Here is a 24,712-nt window from a genome sequence, read left to right on the forward strand (position 1 = left end):
TCGGGCCACCTCAATGGCAGAGAGTCCTTGTTCTTCCTGAGCAGCAGGATCTGGTTTGCCTAGCGCACAAGTGACCAGTTTCATTTTCAGTCTCTCCTTCCCTCAGAGACATTTTAAAGCAGTTACTTCTCTTCAGCAGTGTATATGGGATGTGTTGTTGGTGGTTAAATTACCACTGAGTCCATAGATTGAGAAAGTTTAAGGAAGAAGTGCATTTGAACTAGAGGAATAGCTATCACCATGATCTTGTTGCTGATCCCTCAAAAACCTGACCATTCTTGGGGTTATTTAATCCCTTTGGGGGGTGGAAGGTGAGTAAGTTTTCAGTTGTCTACATTATTTTGTGCAGGAACACTTTAATCACTATGTGAGTGGGAAGAAGGGTGTGTCTGGATGCTGGACAGGTAAAATATGGACTACTGTTTGGGGACTACTTGATGGTTTGATGGAGAGAATTTAAACTACCATTGTAAAGATGTGCTATAATAAAAAGTGCATTGGATTAGGAATCAAGAAACATGGGATCCAAGCCTGAGTCTGCTACACATAATCTTTCTGGGCAATTGTTAGGCTAGGTCAGTGCTGCCTGACCTACAGTAACAAAACAATAACATTCTGTGGTGCTAAGTAATGAACTAGCTTCATGCACATGGCTGCTGGCTCGTGGCTGCCAAAAAGCAGAGGCCAAATCTTTAGGTGTCTGAACTCACCTTAAGAGCCATGGGCATTTCAATGATGTAAAGATCAACATAATCTAGGTGGAGGAGCTGGAGTGTCTTCTGCAGGCAAGGGAGAACTCTCTCTGGGTCAAAATATGTAGCCCACAGCTGAAAGAATAAAAAGGGGATAATTAATGACATCCACTCTCTTTAAAAGAAAAGAATGCAGCTCTTTATTCTTTACAAGGCCTTTATTCATTTTATTGCATAAGAATGTTTATGCTGAAGTTTCATCTGAGTATAGGATAAGCTGATATAACTCTTGACACCCATAGTATAACTTTATCAGACTATAATACCAGAATTGCCTTAGCTTGTTTGGCTCAGTGGATAGAGTGTAAGCCTGAGGACTGAAAGATCCCGGGTTCGATTCCAGTCAAGGGCACATATTCGGGTTTCAGGCTCAATCTCCAGTGGGGGGTGTTCAGGAGGCAGCTGATCAATGATTCTCTATCATCATTGATGTTTTATCTCTCTCTCTCCCTCTTCTGTCCTCTCTGAAATCAATAAAAAAAATTTAAAAAAAAGAATATAATACCAGAATACGTATCCATATGTTCATTGCAGCATTATTTACAATAGCCAAGATATGGAAGTAACCCAAGTGCCCATCAGTATGTGAGTGGATAAGGACGTAGTGCATATATGCAATGGAATATGACTGAGCCATTAAAAAGAATGAAATCTAGCCCTAACAGCCTGTGTCCCAGGGACAGGTGTTCTTGGGACCCAGTGGATAGAGCATCGGCCTGTGGACTGAGGGGTCCCAGATTCGATTCCGGTCAAGAGCATGTACCTTGGTTGTGCGCACATCCCCAGTAGGAGGTGTGCAGGAGGCAGCTGATTGATGTTTCTCTCTCATCGATGTTTCTAACTCTCTATCCCTCTCCCTTCTTCTCTGTTAAAAAAAAAAATCAATAAAATATATTAAAAAAAAGAGAATGAAATCTTGCCATCAGCAACAGCATGGGTGGATCTACAGGATACTGTGCTGAGTGACATAAGACAAAAAGAAAAAGGCAAATGTCATGTGATTTCACTTATATGTGTAATCTAGAAAACAAAATGAATGAACAAGCTGCAACAGAAATAGACTCACAGATGCAGAGACCATTTGGATGGTTGCCAGATGGGAGGAGAGTTGGGGGGATGTGTGAAAAACATGAAGGGATTAAGAAGTACAAATTGGATTTGTAGTTACAGAATAGTCATGGGGGTGTAAAGCATAGCATAGGGAATCTATACTAATAAAAGCATATGTGGTTGTCATGCCCTCACACCATCACACCATAACAATCCATCATCAGGAGACTGCATGCGCAGCGGGTGCACGTGGGTGGGCGGGGATGTGACACTGTGTGCATGGCGCGGGGATGTGACACTGTGTGCATGGCGCGGAGGCGGGGATATGACACTGTGTGTATGGTGCACGTGGGTGGGCGGGGATGTGACACTGTGTGCGGCTCCATGTGGTGATGCCAGGGGTGGGACCGCTGGCTCTGGCCTACCTCTTTGGGGCAATGCATCGAGGAACCTTGGATGGGTGGGCAGGGCCTACCTTTTTTGGGAGATAGATCGTAGAGCTACCACACTGTGAGAGGGCACAGGCCAGGCTGGCGAACACCCCCTCCTGAGTGCACAAATTTTGTGCACCGGGCCTCTAGTATAGTCGATAATTTACACTAATAAAAGAGACATATGCAAATTGACTGTACCTCCGTGACACCCATCAGCCAATCAGGAGTGTCTATGCAAATTAACCCAACAAAATGACAGGTTAATTTGCATACGCAGGCGCAGAACAGCTGGGGGTGGGGTGGCAGCTTGTGCACATGCCAGCACCAAGCAGCCTGTATCCCAGGGACAGGTGTTCTTGGGACCCAGGCTGCTCTGAGCCTGTATCTGAGCCTGTATCTCTGCATCTGTGAGTCTGTTTCTGTTGCAGCTTGTTCATTCATTTTGTTTTCTAGATTACACATATAAGTGAAATCACATGACATTTGCCTTTTTCTTTTTGTCTTATGTCCTGGAACGACCCCCAGCCACTCCGGGCCTATGTGCACAGGCACGGAACAGCTGGGGGCGGGCGGCCACTTATGCGTGTGCTGGTGCCAAGCAGCCTGCGTCCCGGGGACAGGCATCCTCAGGAACCAGGCTGCTCTGAGCCTGTAGGTCCGCGTGTAGGCCCGGAGCAGCTGGGGTCCTAGAACAACCCCTGGCCACTCCAAGGCCTATGTGTATAGACATGGAGCAGCCAGGGGCAGGGCGGGAACATCCCCAGGACCCAGGCGCTGAGCTGGCACACGCGCAAGTGGTCAGGGGCGGGGCAGAAACATCCCCCCCCCAGTGAGCAAGCAGACAGCAGGGCCCTGCTTTCCCCTGGCCGTGGCAGCGAGGGGCAAGCAGTCCCCTGCAGGGCCCCCACAGAGAGCAGACAGCAGGGTCCTGCTTGCCCCTGGCCCCGATGGCTAAGGGCAAGCAGGCTCCCAAAGAGAGCAGACGCCAGGGCCTGTGGTGGCGTCAAGCAGGCAGGTCCCCAGAGAGCAGAGAACCACGGGGAGCAGGCCTAATCCATCAGTAGGACATACCCTGAGGGCTCCCAGATTGGAGAGGGTGCAGGTCAGGCTGAGGGACCCCCCCCCATCCCATGCACGAATTTCATGCACCGTGCCCCTAGTATTGTAATAACTATGTATGGTGTCATATGAGTCCTAGATTTATCAGGGAGAGCACTTTGTAAGTTATATAAATATCTAATCACTGGATTGTACACAAGAAGCTAATATAATATTGTACATTAACTGTTATTGAAAGATAAAAATTATTTTAAAAATAAGATGAATGGACCAGAGACTTAAAGATTCACCTGAACCACAGAGGACCTAATTTGTAGACAACACTTTCTCTGTGCAGTGCTAATTTCCTAATTGACTCTCAGTACTTAAACTTTTCCTCACTGTGTAACTAGGAAGCATGTACCTGAATAGTTGTGCTGACCTGGCCACTTTATTTTCATATAACTCTGATAAAGGATGTGCTTCATTTGAGCAAGAAATGTGGTTGTGTGAAAATCTTCACTGGATCCTTCACATTGTCACAGGCAATGCAGAAGCTGGTGAAGTTTTAAATTATTGCAAAGATTTAGATTTCCTCTTACTGCTCTTTTGTTCTCATTTGGTTGTACTCAGACCCCAGGGAAATTTTGTCAATTCCTACTAAGAAGTTACTACATGACTGTTTGAAACCATAATGTCACCAAAATGGCAGTGTATGAGACCTCAGCCTTATCCCACAAGGCCAACAATTAGACAGCTAACCATGAAAGAAAATGGGGAGATTTTGGTCAAAGGGTATAAACTTCTAGTTATGAGATGAGTAAGTTCTGGGGAGCTAATGTACAACATGGTATTTGAGGTTAATAATACTGCATTGTATACTTTAAAGTTGCTAAGAGAGTAAGTCTTAAATCTTTTCTCACCACAAAAAAAGGAATGATAATGATGTGAAGAGATGGAGGTGTTAGCTAGCAATATGTTGATAATCATTTTGCAATCTATAAGAGTTTCAAATGAACATGTTGTACACAAGTTCACATAATGTTATATGTCAATTATATCTCAACTAGAGGCCCGGTGCATGAAATTCGTGCATGGGTAGGGTCCCTAGGCCTGGCCGGCTTTCAGGGCCGATCAGGGCCTTCTGGCTGCTGGCCAGGGCCTTCCTTCCCCTGGCTGCTGGCCAGTGCCTCCCTTCATTCTGCACTGCCCCCGGGTGGTCTGTGCACATCATAGTGAGCGATCGAACTCCCAGTCTCCCGATTGAACTCCCGAGGGGACAATTTTCTTATTAGGCTTTTATATATATAGATAAGGATGGAAAAAAAATAAAGTTAATAAGATAAACTTAGATAGCTTAACAAAAAAATAAAAATAAATTACTCATTCTTGAAATAGTTAGATAATGAAAGAATAAGGCTTGGATTGTCAAGTAGGAGCATGTGTACCTTTAAAGTCTGTACAGCATGGGTTGCTGAGGGGTAGTAAGCATCTCAGGATAAATTAGTATATCTTCTTGAAGCATCAAATTTGCTGAAATATTACTGTGGGGAAAAAAGTTCTACCCTTTTTGTCACAAGTAAGGGCAAGCAAAATTAGTAAAATGTGATCTTTATCTTTTTTTTTTAATTATGTCAGGCAATAATTTTATTTTTTTTTATATTTTATTTATTTTTTACAGAGAGGAAGAGAGAGGGATAGAGAGTTAGAAACATCTATGAGAGAGAAACATCGATCAGCTGCCTCCTCCACACCTCCTACTGGGGATGTGCCCACAACCAAGGTACATGCCCTTGACCGGAATCGAACCTGGGACCTTTCAGTCTGTAGGCCGACGCTCTATCCACTGAGCCAAACCGGTCTTGGCAATAATTTTATTTTTTTAGCTTTGAAAGCACAGACAAGAGAAAACTTCAGGTGGAGAGCATAGTGGGAAAATGTTTTTTATTGTTACTGTATGCCCCTTTGGTGTTATTGCTGCCACCCCATGCCAGTGAAAATTCTGTTTTTTTATATTTTAATTAAAAAAATATATAGTACTAGCTTTATAATAGGTACTGTTTAAGTATTTTGTAAATGTTAATTCATACTAACTTAATGAAATAGTTGATTTAATTCAGTGTGCTTTTTCCAACATGATAGATATTGCAGCAGGTTTAAATGTTTACCCGAAGGAAATGTTGGGGTTCATTTTTCTTGGTGGTTATTAAAAATCTCATTATTGCATGAAACAAACAAGGATAAAATATGGAGATAATGTAGGAGTTTAAAAAATTTTAAGGTAAGTCAAAGTTTTCAAAAGTCTTTCTGGGTTTGGGCAGGTTGCTTTGGTGTAGTCCTCACAATATGAATTCAAGTTTAGCCCTCTGTGGAAACATTTGGAGAGCACCTGTTTAAGGTTTAAGGTTTTACTCTACTGAGAGACTGTAATAATACAATCTTTAGGCATCAGAATTGTAAAGCTATAATAAAGTGAAAAGCTTCAGGTTGATATTTTGGGACAGTGGCTCCATGTGGCCCCCTCGGAATCATATCCCATAAGTGGCTGGTGATTTGGGGAATTGAAAATCCCTAGAGAACTTGGAAAGAGACTGAGTGGGGAGCTGGGAGGAGGGGAGGTCTGGGGAGAGGGTCAAATCAGAAGCAGTATCTTTTTTTCTTTAGGTTCCTCAGGAGAATTGTATTATAAGTTCTCTAAAGTTCTACAGCTTTATTCCTGCACAGCTGCCTGTAAATATACATTCTTTATTCCCATTGGCTTTCATTTTAATCGTGATGCTTTATCTTTCTGAATGCTCTTCTATGAATAGTGGTATATAACACTGGAAGTTTAAATTACTCACAAGGTAGTGATCTAAACAAAAGGTAGTATATCCATACAATGGAATACTATTTGGCCATGAAAAGATACATGTTACAACTTGGATGGACCTAGAAACATTATACTAAATGAAAGAAGCTAGACCAAAAAGGCCACTTATTGTATGATTCCATTTGTATGAAATGTCCAAAATAGGAAAATGATAGAGACAGAAAGTAGGTAATGATCACAATTGACTTGAGGAAAGGGATAAATAGAAGTGATTGCTAGTGGGCATGGGGTGTTGTTTTTTTTTTTAGAGTGATGAAAATATTCTGAAATTAGGTAGTGGTTATGGTCATGCAACTTTTATGAATATCCAAATAATTACTTATTCAAAATGGTGAACTTTTGGTACGTGAATTATAGCTCAATAAAGAATTAGTGCTCTATGATAAAAGACATAAATATAAGTCATATATATATATATATATATATATATATATATATATATGCCTAAGCAACTGTTAGACCATCCAACCGGTAGCTATGACACGCAATGACCACCAGGGAGCAGATGCTCCGACTGGTAGCTATGATGCGCACTGATCACCTGGAGGCAGATGCTCAACACAGGAACTGCCAAGCAACAGCAACTTTGCAGAGTACCCTCTCGCACTCCGGGACCCCTCGAGGGATGTTGGACTGCCGGTTTGGCCCAATTCCTGCAGGCCAGACCAAGGGACCTCATCTGCTGGAGGAACCCTGCTCACTCCGCAGATACCCTTTGAGCCTCGGCACTGCCCCAGGTGCAGCTGGGCAGGGAGGGACCACGAAGGTTGGCTGGAACCATCAAAATGAAAAGGGAGCCCACAATACTTGGCAATGATATATCTTACAAAGGGTTAATATCCAAAATATATAAGGAGCCCAAGCTGGTTTGGCTCAGTGTATAAATTTTTGGCCTGCAGACTGTAGGGTCCCAGGTTTGATCCCGGTTAAGGGTACATGCCAAGGTTGCATGCTCGATCCCCAGTAGGGGACATGCAGGAGGCAGCCCATCAATGATTCTCTCTCATCATTGGTGTTTCTATCTCTCCCTTTCCCTTTCTATCTGAAAATCAATAAAAATATATTTAAAAAACAACGACAGAAAACAATATATAAGGAAGTCATACAACTTAACAAAAGGAAGAAAAACAATCCAATTAAAAAATGGGCAAAAGACCTAAATAGACACTTTCCAAAGTGGATATACACATGGCCAAGAGACATATGGAAAGGTGCTCAAAGTCACTGATCATCAGAGACATCCAAATTAAAACAACAATGAGGTATCACCTCACACTTGTCAGAATGGCTACTATCAGTAAATCAATAAATGACAAGTGATGGCGAGGATGTGGAGAAAAGGGAATCCTAATACACTGCTGGTGGGACTGTAGACTGGTGCAGCCATTATGGAAAACATTATGGAGTTTCCTCAAAAAATCAAATATGGAACTGCCTCTTGACCCAGTGGTCCCACTTCTAGGAATATATCCTAAGAAACCTGAAACACTAACCAGAAAGAATATATGCACCCCTATGTTCATAGCACAATTTATAAAAGCTAAGGTCTGGAAAAAGCCCCAGTGTCCATTAGTAGATGAGTGGATAAAAAAACTGTGGTACATTTATATCATGGAATTAGAGGCCTGGTGCAAGGATTGTGCACTGGTGGGGTCCCTAGGCATGGCCTGCAGGGATTAGGCCGAAACTGGCAGTTCAACGCCACCTGCTGCTCCTGCCTCCCGGCTCTGCTGTGCCTGCTCTGGGCTCACGCCTAGTCACTCCCAATCGGGAGAGGCTTGTGCCACTACAGCAGTGCTCACCAGCCATTAGCCTGGCGTCTGGTGCCTGGTGGTCAGCTGAGTAGCACTCCCACTGTGGGAGCACACTGACCACCAGGGGGCAGCTCCTGCATTGACCATCTGCCCCTGGTCAACAAACGGCGGCAGAATGGAGCTTGAGAGAGCAGGCCAGGGTTGTTGCCGGCAACAGGGGAAGCAAAGCTTTCTGCACACCCTGGCCGGGCCCACCCGCTTAAGGCAACAAAGTTTCAATTATAACCCCAACACAAATGGTTGCCGGCCTCGGAGGGAACCCCAGGCTTGGCTCCACTCCAGGCTACAAAGTTTCAATTGTAGAAGGAAAATAAATTCCAGATACCAGGGCCTCTGCTTGGGTTGCCAGGGGGCGTGGCAGGCCTGCAAACCACCACAGGCCCCTCGCTCAGGCCGCCCCACACCCCAAGGGAACCCCCACCTGATCCGGGATGCCCTTCAGGGCAAACCAGCTGGCCCCCACCCCTGTACCAGGCCTCTATCCTATCTAATAAAAGAGTAATGTGCAGATTGATCATCACTGCAACACACAATATAGCTGCCCCCATGTGGTCAAAGATCCTGCCCCCATGTGGAAACAAGATGGCCACCACAAGATAGCCAGCAGGAGAGGGCAGTTGGGAGGCACCCGGCCTGCAAGGGAGGGCAGTTGAGAGGGACCAAGCCTGCAAGGGAGGGCAGTTGGAGGTGATCAACCCTGCAGGAGAGGGCAGTTAAGGGTGACCAGGCCGGCAGAGGAGGGAGTTGGGGGCAAACAGGCTGGCAGCAGAGTGGTTAGGGGGTGATCAGGCTGTCAGGCAGAAGTGGTTAGGGGCAATCAGGAAGGCAGGCAGGCAAGCAGTTAGGAGCCAGCAGTCCTGGATTGTGAGAGGGATCCCAGATTGGAGAGGGTATAGGCTGGGCTGAGGGACATCCCCCCTCCGTGCACGAATTTTGTGCACTGGGCTTCTAGTATATATATATGATCCATGGACACAGACAATAGGATGGTGAAGGCCTGGGGTGGGTGTTGGAGGTGGGCTAGAAGGGCTCAATGTGGGACATATGTAATACTTTAAACAATAAAGATTTAATAAAAAAAGAATTAGTTATTTATGAACAAATAGGCACAAAAGAAGGCGGCTCATTTAAAGAAACCTTTAGCAAATGCTTCTGTAATATGAACCATCTCCTCCTTTCCCTCCACTTCCCTAAGTTTTTCTCTATAGACTTGGTTCTTTGCATATTGTTTTAAATCTGTGCCCAAGCATGAAGAAAGAGCTTTGTCCGGAGCCCACTTCAAGGGGCTTATTAGTCCCTAACATCTTGGCATGAGTAAGGAATTTGGCAGTTGAAAATTCACTCCTCTTCTAGAGTCCAACATTCTTGGGCAGAGAAAAGTGACATCAGGTCTATCATTAATATGAGGGGATGGAGGGTGAAGGGAAGCTCTCACCTTTCCGCAGTAGAAAATATCCTCTCTCCTCACCCTTCCTTCTGCTATCTTCTCTCTGATGGCCTCCCCTACTTCGTCCTCATTCTGGTAGCTGTAGGCCCCATCAATATACTGGTACCCAACATCGATGGCGAGCTTCACTGCTTCTCTACAGCTCCCCTTACTGGTCTAAAATAAAGGGTTTGAAGTTTGTCAGAAAAGGAATGAGTCTTTCATTTAGTTTAATCGGTATTAATCAGGACACTGCTGTAGAGTGAAAATGACAAATTCCCAGTTTCATGCTGTTGTGATTGGAAGATGGTATCTAGAGGCTGGAGAAACTGACCTTCTAGGGAGCATTCCATCCTCAGTGGGAGACTCAATCCATCCCAGGTCTGCCCTTAGCTTTGTGGTTTCAGAAATGTGACTTGATCAATGTTACCAGTGACAAGAATTTTCATGGTATCCATGCTATAGGATGGCACAGTTCATTGACAAAGGCTCAGTTATAAATCAAAGGTTTGGGTGAATAAACTGAGATACATCCACAGAATGGAATACTAACAGGTAGTAAAAAGGAATTAACTATTGATATACACAGCAACATGGATGAATATCAAATAAATATACTGAAGAAAAGAAGCAAGACAAAAAAGAATGGGAACAGAAGATGGTGGCTGGCAGGACTGAGGTGAGGGAGAGGGTGTGAGTGAGTGAGGGGGTGAAAAGGGAGTATGTGGATGTATATAGTGTGTGTGTGAATGAGAGAGGGACAGTTAAATCTACCAGGAGTATCAGAGGCTGACAGACCAGGCTTTCCTGGGTAGGGAGCCCCTACCACTGCTACAGGCACTCTCCAGCCTGTGGGGCTCAGGTGCGGAGCCCACGCCATCTTGAAGGGGAGAGCGGCCTCCTCTAGGAACTCATCAGCACCACCATCCAGACTGGCTTTGGACACGGCCCACGACCCTGCAGCCACACCAGCCAAAGTCCTGCTGCCCCGCCTGCAGACCTGCAGACTTGCAGACCTACAGACCCTAGGATGTCCATCTCCAAGGGTGCACGGATCCTGCAGCAGTAAGTGCAAATTCCCCTTCCCTGGCTGCTGACCTCTGGACACCAAAGTTGTGTCTTCCCAGCTTGCAGGCCTCCTGAGCCCGCTGCCTGGCTCCCGGGTGCCTCTGTGAGCCCACTCTGGGTGCACTCATATTGAAACAAGGGAACACAGCCCTGACAACAGAAACTGGGACTTCCCCCTCCCTGCCTGCCTGCCCATAGACACCACAGTCTCGTGGTTTCAGCAAGTGGGCCCCTCTGATCCTGCTGTCCCGGCAGGCGGCTCTCAGGTGCCTCTGAGAGCTGCCACTGAGTGTGCTCATATCCAACCAAGGGCACAAGGCCCTGGCAGCAGAAACTTGAGCTTCCCCCTTGTCAGCTGCTGATCTCCAGTCACAGCAGTCGCACTGATCCAGCGTGCAGGCCCCCTGAGCCCACTGCCCTAGTAGGTGGCTCTTGGGTTCTTCTCTGAGCCACTACAAGGTGTGACCCTGGCTGCTAGCATCCAGTCCCCATGGTAGCTCTGTTCCAGCACATGGGTCCCCTGAGCCCACCGCCCCAGCAGACAGCACCTGGGTGCCTCTGTAAGCCACCGCTGGGCGTGCATATCTAACCAAAGGCGCACATGTCCTGAAGCAGAAACTGGGACTTCTCCCTTCCCAGGGCTGGCAGCACACATCATCACACCGCTCCAGTGTGTAGACCCTGTGTGCACATAGCTTGGCAGACAGTTCCTGGGCCCCTCTGTGAGCTGCCACTGGGCATGTGCATCTCCAACCAAGGGCATATGGCTTCCTTAGCAGGATCCATTATATCCCCCTCCCGCTGCCTACCTCTGGACACCTTGGTGTGTCACTGAGGACTCACCTCCCCAGATAAGGTCACATTGTTTCAACCACAGACTTCAAGAGTCCTACATCCCCAGCTGCTGGCTCCTGAACACCCCCATGACTGAGAGAGGGAAATCACTTTTGCCAGAGTTACACTGCCTTAACTGCAGACAATGGGACAGCCGCTCCCCACTGTCACGGGCTCTGGGACCCTCATAGTAAGTTTCAGAGTGATGCTACCCCAGCAAGTCACACAACACTGGACAAAGTCTGAGTACCTGAGCCTCAGGCCCCGAGATGCCTTCCTCCCAGGCCATGTACTTTGGGAACTCACAGTGAACACATGCTAGTGAGACCTCAGGCAACTCTTTCCACAAGAGCAAGAACCATGATCCTATCCACAACAGCTTTCACAATGAAGCTGGGGTTGAGTCACATTGCCAATCCGTGATGGGACTTCATCCACAAATAAGAAACTAGCATTCAAGAACCAACTACAGCCGAAACCGGTTTGGCTCAGTGGATAGAGCGTCAGCCTGCGGACTCAAGGGTCCCGGGTTCAATTCCGGTCAAGGCATGTACCTTGGTTGCGGGCACATCCCCAGTAGGGGGTGTGCAAGAGGCAGCTGATCGATGTTTCTCTCTCATCGATGTTTCTAACTCTATCTCTCTCCCTTCCTCTCTGTAAAAAATCAATAAAATATATTAAAAAAAAAAAAAAAAAAAGAACCAACTACATCAAGAGAACCCAAATATCTCAAGTAGGTTCCTTTTCATGTTAGTGACATTCACATTCACCAAGCCCAGGAGGCCTGAGAGACTGCACCACTGGAACCACAAAACCAGCAACTACATTGCACCACCTCCAAAAGGACCTGCATAGAAAAGCAGTTGGATCTACGGCATGGAAACAATTAAAACGTTACAGCAAAAAATGAGGAGACCAAAAAAAATCTCCAAAGGAAAGAAAAAGAGGAATCACCAGAAAGGGACTTAAATGAAAATGGAGGCAAGTAGCAGGTCAGAGAAAAAATTCAAAGTAATAGTTATAAGATGCTCAAATGTCTAGATGAAAAATACATACAACTCAATGAGAATTATAAGGAGCTTAATGTGAATGTCACTAACATGAAAAGGAACCAAGAGGAAATAATGAATGACCTAGCTGCAATAAAGAACACAATGGAAGGCTTCAACAGTAGACTAGAAGACGCTGAGGACCACATCAGTGAATTAGAAGACAAGGTAGGAAAAAAAACACAAACACAGCAGCAACTGGAAAGAAAACTTAAAAAGAAGGAGGATACCCTAAGGGAACTTTGGGACAACATAAAACAAAACAACATCTGCATAATAGGGGTACCAGAAGGAGAGGAAGCAGAGAAAGGAATAGAAAACCTGTTTGAAGAAATAATGACAGAAAACTTTCCTGATATTTGCAAGAAAAAAACGACACAAGTCCAAGAAGCACATAGAGTCCCAAACAAGTTGAACCCAAAAAGACTGACATCAAGACACATCATAATTAAATTTGCAAACATCAGCGACAAAGTAAGAATCTTAAAGGCTGCCAGAGAGAGACAGAAAGTTACCTACAATGGATCTCCCATTAGAATAAAAACTGATTTCTCAACAGAAACACATCAGGCCAGAAGGGAATGGAATGAAATATACAAAGTGATGTAAAGCAAGGGACTGAATACAAGAATACTATACCAAGCAAGGCTATCATTCAAAATTGAAGGTGGAATCAGGAGCTTCTCAGACAAAAAAGGGCTAAGAGAGTTTATTACCACCAAGCCAGAAATGCAAGAAATGCTAAAGGGACTGCTATAAAAAGAAGAAATAGAAAGGCAAGAAGGACACAAGCATAAAGAATAAAAATGGTGATAAACAAGTGCTTATCAATAATAACATTAAATGTAAATGGATTGAATGCTCCAATCAAAAGACATAGGGTAGCAGAATGGATAAGAAAACATGACCCATATATTTGCTGTCTACAAGAGACCCACCTCAGAATAATGAATTCACACAGATTGATAGTGAAGGGATGGAAAAAAAAATTTGTAGGCAAATAAAAATGAGAAAAAAAGCTGGGATAGCAATACTTACATCTGACAAAATAGAGGCCACAACAAGAGATAAGGAGGGCAAGTTCATAATATTAAAGGGGGCAATTCAACAAGATATAACTCTGGTAAATATATATGCACCCTATACAGGAGCACCCAAATACATAAAAAAAAAACTTCTGGAAGATATCAAGGGAGAGATAGATAGCAATACAATCATAGAAGGGGACTTTAATACCCCATTGACACCACTGGATAAATCCTCTAAACAAATAATCAGCAAAGAAACAGCAATCCTAAATGATTCACTAGATCAGATGGACTTATTGACATCTTCAGAACATTTCACCCCAAAGCTACAGAATATACATTCTTCTCCAGTGCACATGGGACATTTTCAAAGATAAACCACATATTAGGACACAGGCAAGGTCTTTTCAAATTCAAGAAGATAGAAATCATACCAAGCATCTTCTCAGATCACAATGTCATACAATTAGACATCAACTACAATAAAAACAATGAAAAAAAAAAATCAAACACTTGGAGGCTAAATAGCATGCTTTTAAACAATGATTGGGTTACCAAAGAGATCAAAGAAGAAATAAAAAGCATCCTGGAAACAAATTACAATGAAAACACAAAAATCCAAAATCATTGGGACACAGTGAAAGCAGTCCTGAGAGGGAAGTTCATAGCTCTACAGGCCTACTTAAAAATAAATAAAAATAAAAAATAAATAAGGTAACAAATTATCTAACCTTGCAACTTAAAGAAAGCAACAAGATAATCCTAGAGTAACCAGAAGGAAGGAAATAATAAAGTTCAAAGCAGAAATAAATGACATAGAGACCAAAGATCAATGAAACCAAGAGCTCGTTCTTTGAAAGGATAAACAAGATTGATGAACCTCTAGCCAGGCTCATCAAGAAACAGAGAGGACCGAAATAAACAAAATCAGAAATAAAAGAGGTGAAGAAACAACCGACTCTACAGACATACAAAAGGTTTGTAAAGAACTAGGAACAACTTTACTCCAACAAACTGGACAACCTTGACGAAAAGGATATATTCCTAGAAAAATACAAGCTTCCAAAACTCAATCAGGAAGAATAAAAAAACCTGAATAGGCTGATAACTACTGATGAAATTGAAACAGTAATAAAAAATACTTCCAGCAAACCAAAGCTCTGAACTGGATGGCTTCACAGGGGAGTTTTACCAAATATTCAAAGAAGAACTAAAACCTATCCCTCTCAGACTATTCCAAAAAATTCAAGAGGAAGGCACAATTCCAAGCTCTTTCTATGAAGCCAGCATTACCCTAATCCCAAAACCAGATAAAGACACTACAAAGAAAGAGAATTACAGGCCAATGTCCCTGATGAACATAGATGCTAAAATCCTCAACAAAATTTTAACAAACTGGATCCAGCATTACATTAGAAAGATCATACACCATGACCAATTGGGATTTATTCCAGGGATGCAAAGCTGGTACAATATCCACAAATCAATAAACATGATACGTCACATAAACAAATTAAAAGACAAAAATCACATAATCATATCAATTGATGCAGAAAAGGCATTTGACAAAATCCTATATCCTTTTCTGATAAAAACTCTCAGTAAAGTGGGAATAGAGGGATCATACCTCAAGATAATAAAAGCCTTATAGCAAAAACTAAAACCATTTCCCCTTAGAACAGGAACAAGACAGGGATGACCACTTTCACTGCCTATGTTCAACATAGTACTTGAAGTGCTAGCCATAGCGATCAGATAAGAAGAAGAAATAAAAGGCATCCAAATTGGAAAAGAAGTAAAACTGTCATTATTCACAGATGTTATGATGTTGTACATCAAAAACCCTAAAGACTTGTCATCTACTACTAGACTTAATAAATGAATGTAGCACTGTAGCCAGATACAAAATGAATACCCAGAAATCTATGGCTTTTTTTATATACCAATAATGAACTCACAGAAAGAGAAACTAAAAAAAAAATTCCATTTACCATTGCAACAAAAAAAAGTAAGATACCTAGGAATAAATTTAACCAAGGATGTAAAGGACCTGTATTTAGAAAATTACAGGATGCTGAAAAAAGAGATAGAAGAAGACAAACAAATGGAAGAATATACTGTGTTCATGGATTGGTAGAATCAACATAATTAAAATGCCCATACTACCCAAAGCAATCTATAGATTCAATGCAATCCCCATTAAAATACAAACAGCATATTTCACAGACCTAGAACAAACTCTTTAAAAATTCATATGGAATAATAATTTAGAAAAAAGACCCTAATAGCTGCAGCAATCCTGAAAAGGAAGAACAATGTTGGAGGGATCACAATACCAGATATCAAGCTATATTACAAAGCCACTGTTCTCAAAACTGCCTGGTACTGTCACAAGAACAGACATATAGACCAATGGAACAGAACAGAGAACCCAGAAGTCGACACAAGCCATTATGCTCAATTAATATATTTTAAAAAATATATTTTATTGATTTTTTTACAGAGAGGAAGGGAGAGGGATAGAGAGTTAGAAACATCCATCAGCTGCCTCCTGCATACCCCCTACTGGTTATGTGCCCGCAACCAAGGTACACGCCCTTGACTGGAATCGAACCTGGGACCCTTGTGTCTGCAGGCCGACGCTCTATCCACTGAGCCAAACCAGTTAGGGCTCAATTAATATTTGACAAAGGAGACAAGAGCATACAATGGAGTCAAGACAGTCTCTTCAATAAATGGTGTTAGGGAAATTGGACAGATATTTGAAAAAAAAAAATGAAACGAGACCACCAACTTACACCATACACAAAAAGAAACTCAAAATGGATAAAAGACTTAAACGTAAGATGGGAAACCATAAAAGTTTAGAAGAAGCCATAGGCAGCAAAATAGCAGACATATGTCATAGCAATATCTTCACCAATATAGCTAGCTCCTAGGGTAATGGAAACTAAGGAGAAAATAAAATAATGAGACTACATCAAAATAAAAAGCTTCTGCACAGCAAGAGAAACAATTAACAAATGAACAAGAAAGCTCACTGCAGGGGAAAACATATTTGCCAATGTTATCTTTGATAAGGGTCTAATCTCTAAAATTTACAGGGAACTCATACAACTTAACAAAAGAAAGATAAACAATCCAATAAAAAAATGGGCAAATGACCTAAATAGACACTTTTCGAAAGAGGACATACAGAAGGCCAAGAGACATATGAAAACATGCTCAAAGTCACTAATCATCTGAGAGATGCAAATCAAACAACAATGAGGTACCATCTCATACCTGTCAGAATGGCTATCATCAACAAATCAACAAATCAACAAACTGACAAGTGCTGGCGAGGATGTGGTGAAAAAGGAACCCTCTTGCACTGCTGGTGGGAATGCAGATTGGTGCAGCCACTGTGGAGAACAGTATGGCGTTTCCCCAAAAAATTAAAAAAGGAACTTCCATTTGACCCAGTAATCCCACTTCTAGGAATGGATCCCAAGAAAACAGAAACACCATTCAGAAAGGATATATGCACCCCTATGTTCATAGCAGCACAATTCACCATAGCTAAGATTTGGAAACAGCCTAAGTGCCCATCAGCAGATGAGTGGATTAGAAAACTGTGGTACATCTACATGATGGAATTCTATGCTGCTGTCAAAAAGAAGGAATTCTTACCATTTGCAACATCATGGATGGAACTGGAGAGCATTATGCTAAACGAAATAAGCCAGTCAGAGAAAGATAAATATCACATGATCTCACTCATTGGTGGAATTGTTATTTCCTTTCTGTGTTACCATGTTACCTTGATTGCTCATGGTATTTGATGGGTTGTTCCTCTGCTGGAACATTTAAAGTAGTGAATATCTTTCTTATTTAGGTACTGTTTTGATTTTAACAATTTAGCAGGTTGATAATTAGAGGTCTTTGTTTTGTCTTCCAGTAGATGGTGCTCTAGTACAAGCTTCTGTTTTCTCTTACCAATTCTACTTGCTCCTGGGGTGGGGGGTCATCACTATGGTCAAGGGAGTTGCCACCTCTGGTGATTGTTCCGCTGTGTTTTGTTCCTCTGGGTCTGGAGGCCCCACTACTATGGTGTGAAGATGTGGTGGGTGAGGGGAGAGTTTGCTTTGTGAACCCAGTGCTAGGTTTCCCGGTTCCCTTCCTGGCTGGTGTCACTGCGCTATATATAGCTGGGAGACCAGAGACATGTCTTTGCTTTTGCTACCAGGCTCCACTGCAGTAAGCGGGGAGGAAGCAGGTTCTCAGGTGCCAATGCTGTTTCTATCCCTCTTACTCTCCACTGGGCCATAGTGTGAGGGCTCCACCTGACTCCTCCACCACTACCCCATTAGCTGGGGCCACAGGCTAGCCATGGTGGCTGTGGAACCACATCTTCAGACACCATCCCTGCTTTCTCCCTCATCTTGCCTCTTTAAGTGTTCCAGTACACCCTCCTTCAGATGTACCAGTGTGTATCTCTCAAGCTTGCTAGTGTGTTGAACAGAGTAACTTTTGTTGCATTAAAGATGTCTGATTAGTTGTAGATTTAAGGGAAGATATACATGGGTCTATATATTCCACCATGATGCTCTGTGATGACATTTTAAATATAAAAGGGTGTGTCTCAATAAACAGATGGCCAATAGATATATGAAAGGATGCTCAGTGTTACTAATCATTAGGGAACTGCTAATTAAAGCTACAATAAGATATCACCTCATACCTGTCAGAATGGCTATCATCAATCCTATATAATAAAGAGCTAATATGCTAATTAGACCGAACAGCAGAACAATCATCGGGACCACCTTCTGGACGAAACCGGGGCTGCGAGGGCTAAGCCCCTTGCACAAATTTTGTGCATTGGGCCTCTAGTAAATTAATAAACAAGTGTGCGAGACGATGTGGAGTAAAGGAAACCCTTGTGTGCTGTTGGTGGGAATGCCTATTGGTGCAGCCATTGTGGAAAGCAATATGGAGTTTCCTCAAAAAATTAAAAGTGGAGCTCTGGCCGGGTTGCTCAGTAGGTTGGAGCATTGTCCCATACACCAAAAGGTTTTGGGTTCGATTCCCAGTCAGGGCACATACCTAGGTTGTGGGTTTGTGCCTCGGTCTGCTTGCGTGCAGGAGGCAACCAATCAATATTTCTCTCTCACATCTCTCTCTCTCTCTCTCTCTCTCTCTCTCTCTCTCTCTCTCTCTCTCTCACACACACACACACACACATGCACACACACACACACACACATTCTCTTTCTTCCTCTATTTCTGTCTAAAATCAATTAATATATCCTTAGGTGAGGAAACAAAATTAAAAATGGAACTGCCTTATGAACCAGTGATTCTATTTCTGGGGATATAGCCAAAGAAACCTGAAACATTAATTGGAAAGAAGATATGTACCCCTATGTTCATTTCAGCATTATTTATAATATACAAGATTTGGAAGCAGCCCAAGTGCCCATCAGTAAATGAGTGGATAAAGAAGCTGTGATACATTTGTACAATGGACTATTACCAGGCTGTTAAAAAGAAGGAAATCTTACCCTTTGTGACAGCCTGGATGGACCTGGAAAGTATTATGCTATGTGAAATAATCCAGTCAGAGAAAGAGAAGTATCACATGATCCCACTTATATGTGGAATCTAATGAACAAAATAAACTAATAAACAAAATAAAAACAGACTTATAAATATAGAGACAAGACTGACAGCTGTCAGAGAGCACAGGGGTTGAGGGGCTGAATGAAAAAGATGAAGGGATTAAACAAAACAAAACAAGAAAACATCCTCATGGACACAGTATGGTGATTACTAGAGGGAAAGGGGGGTGGAAGGAAGTAGAAAAGGGTAAAGGGATGATAAATGGTGATGAAAGGAGGTGACTTTGGTTGATGAACAGACAATACTGATGCTGTATTATGGAATTATATACCTGAAATCTATATAATTTTGTGAACTAATGTTATCCCATAAACTCAATAAAAAAGGAAGTAAGACAAGGGCTAAGGTAGAAGTGTGATATTGACTATTAGCCTGAAGTAAATTTGGATGGTGCTTTGTTTAGTAAAGATTATGTCACAAAAAGTTATAGTAGTGAAAGTCTTTAATTATTCAGCCATCATTAAAGAGACTTTTTAAAGAACTTAATATATGTTATACTCTTTTTTTGTTAAAAATATTCTCCTTGGGAATATAAACGATCCAATCAAAAAATGGTCAAAGGATCTAAATAGACACTTTTTGAAAGAGGACATACAGAAGGCCCAGAGACATTTGAAAACATGCTCAAAGTCACTAATCATCCGAGAGATGCAAATCAAAACAACAATGAGATACCATCTCATACCTGTCAGAATGGCTATTATCAACAAATCAACAAACGACAAGTGCTGGCAAGGATGTGGAGAAAAAGGAACCCTCGTGCACTTCTGGTGGAAATGCAGACTGGTGCAGCCACTGTGGAAAAGAGTATGGCGTTGCCTCAAAAAATTAAAAATGGAACTCCCATTCGACCCAGAACTCCCATTCGACCCAGTGATCCCAGGAAACTAGAAACACCAATCAGAAAGGATATATGCACCCCTATGTTCATCGCAGCACAATTTATAATAGCTAAGATTTGGAAACAGCCTAAGTGCCCATCAGCAGATGAGTGGATTAGAAAACTGTGGTACATCTACACAATGGAATACTATGCTGCTATAAAAAAGAAGGAACTTTTACCATTTGCAACATCATGGATGGAACTGGAGAGCATTATGTTAAGCGAAATAAGCCAGTCGGAGAAAGATAAATATCACACGATCTCAATCATATATGGGATATAATGATCAACATAATTTGATGAACAAGAATAGATCAATCTAGAGACAAATGGTAGGGGAGGGGGGTTAGAGAGCAACTAAGGACTTGTATGCATGCATATTAGCATAACCAATGGACACAAACACTGGGGTGGTGGGGGCTTGCCTGAAGTGGGAATGGTCTGGCGGGAGGGGTGCGGGGAGAGGAGGGGCGGGTCAATTGGGGAAAAAGGAGACATATATAAAACTTTAGACAATAAAAATTAAAATAAAGTATTCTCCCTGCACTGGCTGGAGTGGCTCAGTTGCTTGAGCATCATCCCATGCACCAAAAGGTAACAGGTTCAATTCCAAGTCAGGGCACAAACTCAGGACGTGGGTGCATACTGGAGGCAACTGATCCATGTTCCTCTCTCTCTTTCTCCCTCTCTCTTCCTCTCTCTCTAAACTCAATAAAAACATATTTAAAACAATATTCACCCTTACATGGCAGAAACAGCAATGGGGTAAGCTATAATTACTAAATTAGTAATTCATTACTAATTAATTCTAACCAATCTGCACAAACCAGTTGGATATGTGGACATAAACAACAAACTATAATTTTAAAATGTAGCATTAGAGAATTCTATATAAATTCTAACAGCTTTGTTAGGAAAATAAATTTTAGAGAATAAAATCAGAAAGATCAAATAGAATACCATATATGGAGACTGAAATAAGTGATATGATAGGAGAATTTAAAGTGCAAAGATTTTATTTCACAATTAAGGACAATCTCAATAAAATAAAGAGTTCTGTTTCCTAAAATGGCAGTAGCACCCTTCCTCCACTTGAGACATGAGCAAGTCCTTAAGGATGAACTTTCTTTTTTTTCTTTATTGATTAAGGCATTACATATGTGTCCTTATTCCCCTATCGCCCCCCCCCACTCCCCCACTCATACCCTCACCATCAACCCCTTCCCCCCCCCCCCATTGTCTGTGTCCATTGGTTAGGCTTATATACGTGCATATAAGTCCTTTGGTTGATCTCTCCCCCTTATCCCCACCCTCCCCTATCTTCCCTCTGAGTTTTGACAGGCTGATCGATGCTTCTCTATCTCTGGATCTACAGGATATAACATATGTCTTAGGGCAACATATTTGTATGGTATTGTGCAATAAGTACAATACATGAGTCTGAAACCCAGTTGGAGTGATTCATTTTAGCATCACTCCCTTTGACCTACTTGGAAAATGTGTGCTTCACATTCCTGAATTTCAGGCTCTGTAGCTCTAAAGGTCCTAATTCAGAGGGGAAATCAGCCTCCTTATTGTAAGAGTTCAGCATTCAAGGGAAAGAATTACTATATTGGCAGGGGTAAGATACTTTATCATCACAAGGGGATAGGTGAACCAATGATATACTTATTACCAATTGTGATTGTTGATGGACAAGGCAGCAGCCATGACTTGAGAGGGTAGTTGACTAGGGATTCAGACAACTCAGGGATGAGGATTTGGGACATAATACTAGGTAAGTCACCCAGACTAGCAGAGATATTGGCTAAGGGTACAGGGAACTTAGAATGGGTATTCTGGGAGGAAGACAATAAGTAGAAGTTACAATTGAAGACCGCTTTAGTGGCAAGGGCTGTATTCATCCTGCTAACCTACCTCTTTTAAATTTTTCCCAGGAAACAGACCAAACAGAATTCTGGGAGAGCTGTTCCCAGAGGTGAACTTAGCATATAAAAGCAGTAGGTGCAATTGACAGCAGGGATAGAACATAGAACATAGAACATGTCATAATGAACGGCATGTCCTCAGTCGTCAGAAGTGTTGGCTGCTCATTACTCACATCTGGTTCCCTCTGTGGATGACACAGGTATAAAGGCCTGATGCCCTTACCTGAACTCAGCACAACTCTGTGGCACCATTGCCATTCCAGAACTCCCTGTGGTATTGCTGAGCAACTGCATCGCAGTTCAACTGTCCCCACTGCACGCACCCTTACAGGTCTGGTCTCTGAGAGTACTCTCCAATAAGCCGCCTGCGTGCGAATCTCCTTCTCGGAGTCTGTTCCCAGATTTCCCAGTTTAACACTTGGGTAGAGGAGGATATCTTAAACAAGCCACAGAAAGTACTAATGGTAAATTAAAGAGTGCTAAATGTGAGCACATTAAAATTGGGAATCTCTGTTCATCAGAAGGCACCATTAAAAGAGTGAAAAGGTAAGTGGAAGAGATATTTTCACATAGATATAACTGACGAAGAACTCATATGCAGATATTTAAAAAATCCACTATAGCAATAAGAGAAGAGAAATCCAATAAAGAAACATGCATGGAAGACACAGCCACTTTGCAAAAGATCTCCAAATGTCTAATAAAAATACGAAAAATTAATCTCGTTTAAAGGAAGTGCACATTAAAACCAGAGTTGCATAAATTTAAAACATCAGCAAGTGTTGGTGAGAATGTTCTCTCATACTGTGGGCTCCCTTTTCATTTTGTTGATGGTTACTTTTGTTGTGCAGAAGCTTATTTTGATACAGTCTTATTTATTTCCTCCGTAGTTTCCTTTGCCCTAGGAGATGTATTTGTAAACATATTGCTGCAGAGATGCATTTTAGACTGAACTAAAAGTGCTCAAATATGAACTTAAAAAAATCACAGGCCATAAACTCAGTAATTTCATGTGCTTGAGATCAATAAAATAAGAAGCACCCAGCTGAATTTTAGTAAAGAAAGCAGAAAGGTCCCATTCTCTAATCCAAGATCATTTTAAATCACAAATTGATTTAGTTTAATGTTTGGCTCAATACTCATTCAGCCAAACAATAGCCCTTGGAGGTTGCGTTCATTATTACAAAAAGTGAATCAATTAGATCCATTCAAAATGAATTATAGATTATACTTTAGAAAAGTTTCTTATATAAAAAACAACAACCAACAATACAGAAAGAGAGATAAATTTACCAATTTAGGGTTTGGGTGGGTACCAAGTCCAATGATAGGAATGCAGTTTCCATCACTTAGAGGTATGCGGTGATCTACTACAGAGAGGTCCATCCTGGAGAGCCTAGGACTTCAGATTTCTAGGAGTGATTCTGAACACTTTTGAACAGGTGTCCTAGGGCCTATTTAATCAAAGAAAGGAGGGCCAGAGGGAGGAGCAGTGGGAGGGAAGAGAGATTGACAGATCTATTTCTCAACCTGTTTTCTTCCAGGTTGTTATGGAAATACTGAAATTGTCCTTTGAACTTTATTAGAGACATAAGAATAACTCAATTGAGAGTTCATGTTTACTCCACTGCAAAGAAAAGATTGAACAACAACAACAAAAAAGGAAAGGAATCGAGCGGGATTCTATAAGTTAGGATGCTTTTGTTACCAACTAAAAGGTCTATCTCAAATTCTCTTAGAATATAAAGGAAATTTATTGGTTCATATTCCTGAAAACATCACCATTAGGACTTAGCTAAGTGGTCGGCAAACTCATTAATTAACAGAGCCAAATATCCACAGTACAATGATTGGAATTTCTTTTGAGAGCCAAATTTTTTAAACTTAAACTATATAGGTAGGTATATTGTTATTAACTTAATTAGGGTACTCCTTCAATCGCACTGTATGTGGGTGCCCGAATGTGGTATTTTGTGGAAGAGCCACACTCAAGGGGCCAAAGAGCCGCATGTGGCTTGTGAGCTGCGTTTTGCCGACCACTGGACTAGTTTAAGGTTAGACTAGAGTAGTTCCTTTCCCAGAACTTCCCTGGAGATTCTGATGCAGCAGGACTGGGCAGGGGTCTGGATTGCTACCACGTAGGTCAACTGGGAAACATTGGGCCAGAGGAACAAAGGAAAAGCCAGGAAACAGTTCACACCCTCTGCCTCCTGGCTTTCTCAGCTGACTCTGCCCTCATCATTGAAAGACCGTAATCATCCTTGAAGTGACTCAGCTCCAGCTTAAAGCCCACTAAAACAGAGAGCTTACTTCCTCCATAGCTCAACCATAACCCAGGAATGGAGTCTTTTTTGCCTCAATAGTCTTTTTTGGTTGAACCATCCATTGCTAAATCAATCATAGTGGTCAAAGGAAATAAAAGACTGATTTGATTGCCTTAAGAGAATACTAGTAGAAGCCATTTCTACATGTGGAGTTGGGGTTAATCCCTCCTGGGAAAATTCTGGATGTTGTTAATGAAAAGAAAGAAGTAGTAATTAGGGAAACAATGGTTATTTATTTTAACCTTCCTCTAAAGGACTGTGCAACAGTTCATGATGATGAGAGTGTCCTGAAGTTTGTCTAAAATTGACTTGCCCTATCTCTAGGAAATTCATTCTTGCTAATATACACACAGTCAGTGGGCACAATAATTTCCACTAGCTTAGGGCAGTGTGGAATATGGACAGTAATGGTCCTCAACATCAATTGTCAACCAGTCCATCACTCATTGCCACCTTTGTGTGCTAAGATGTTGGCTAGAATATCTCTTTATTATTGACTTTCTAACTCTGTGAATTTTAGTGCATGTACAGACTTATATAACTAACCA

At 42.1% G+C, this 24,712-nt stretch overlaps 1 protein-coding gene and 1 long non-coding RNA gene across 3 annotated transcripts in view; one reads left to right on the forward strand and one right to left on the reverse strand.

Annotated features, from left to right (window-relative positions):
* AKR1D1 (aldo-keto reductase family 1 member D1) overlaps window positions 1-23,226 on the reverse strand; it is a 47,845-nt gene extending 24,619 nt beyond the window's left edge. For both annotated transcript variants that reach the window (XM_054726589.1, XM_054726587.1), the window contains exons 1-3: window positions 23,134-23,226; window positions 9,396-9,563; window positions 711-827 (exon numbers count right to left, since the gene is read on the reverse strand). In XM_054726589.1, the coding sequence (XP_054582564.1) occupies window positions 711-827; window positions 9,396-9,563; window positions 23,134-23,226 (378 nt within the window). The remainder of the gene's footprint in view (window positions 1-710; window positions 828-9,395; window positions 9,564-23,133) is intronic.
* Window positions 1-24,712, forward strand: part of LOC129151491 (uncharacterized) — a 152,216-nt gene that overhangs the window by 94,998 nt on the left and 32,506 nt on the right. The window lies entirely within an intron of this gene.

Source organism: Eptesicus fuscus, chromosome 14 (genome assembly GCF_027574615.1).
Source record: "Eptesicus fuscus isolate TK198812 chromosome 14, DD_ASM_mEF_20220401, whole genome shotgun sequence".
Classification (NCBI taxonomy): Eukaryota; Metazoa; Chordata; class Mammalia; order Chiroptera; family Vespertilionidae; genus Eptesicus; species Eptesicus fuscus.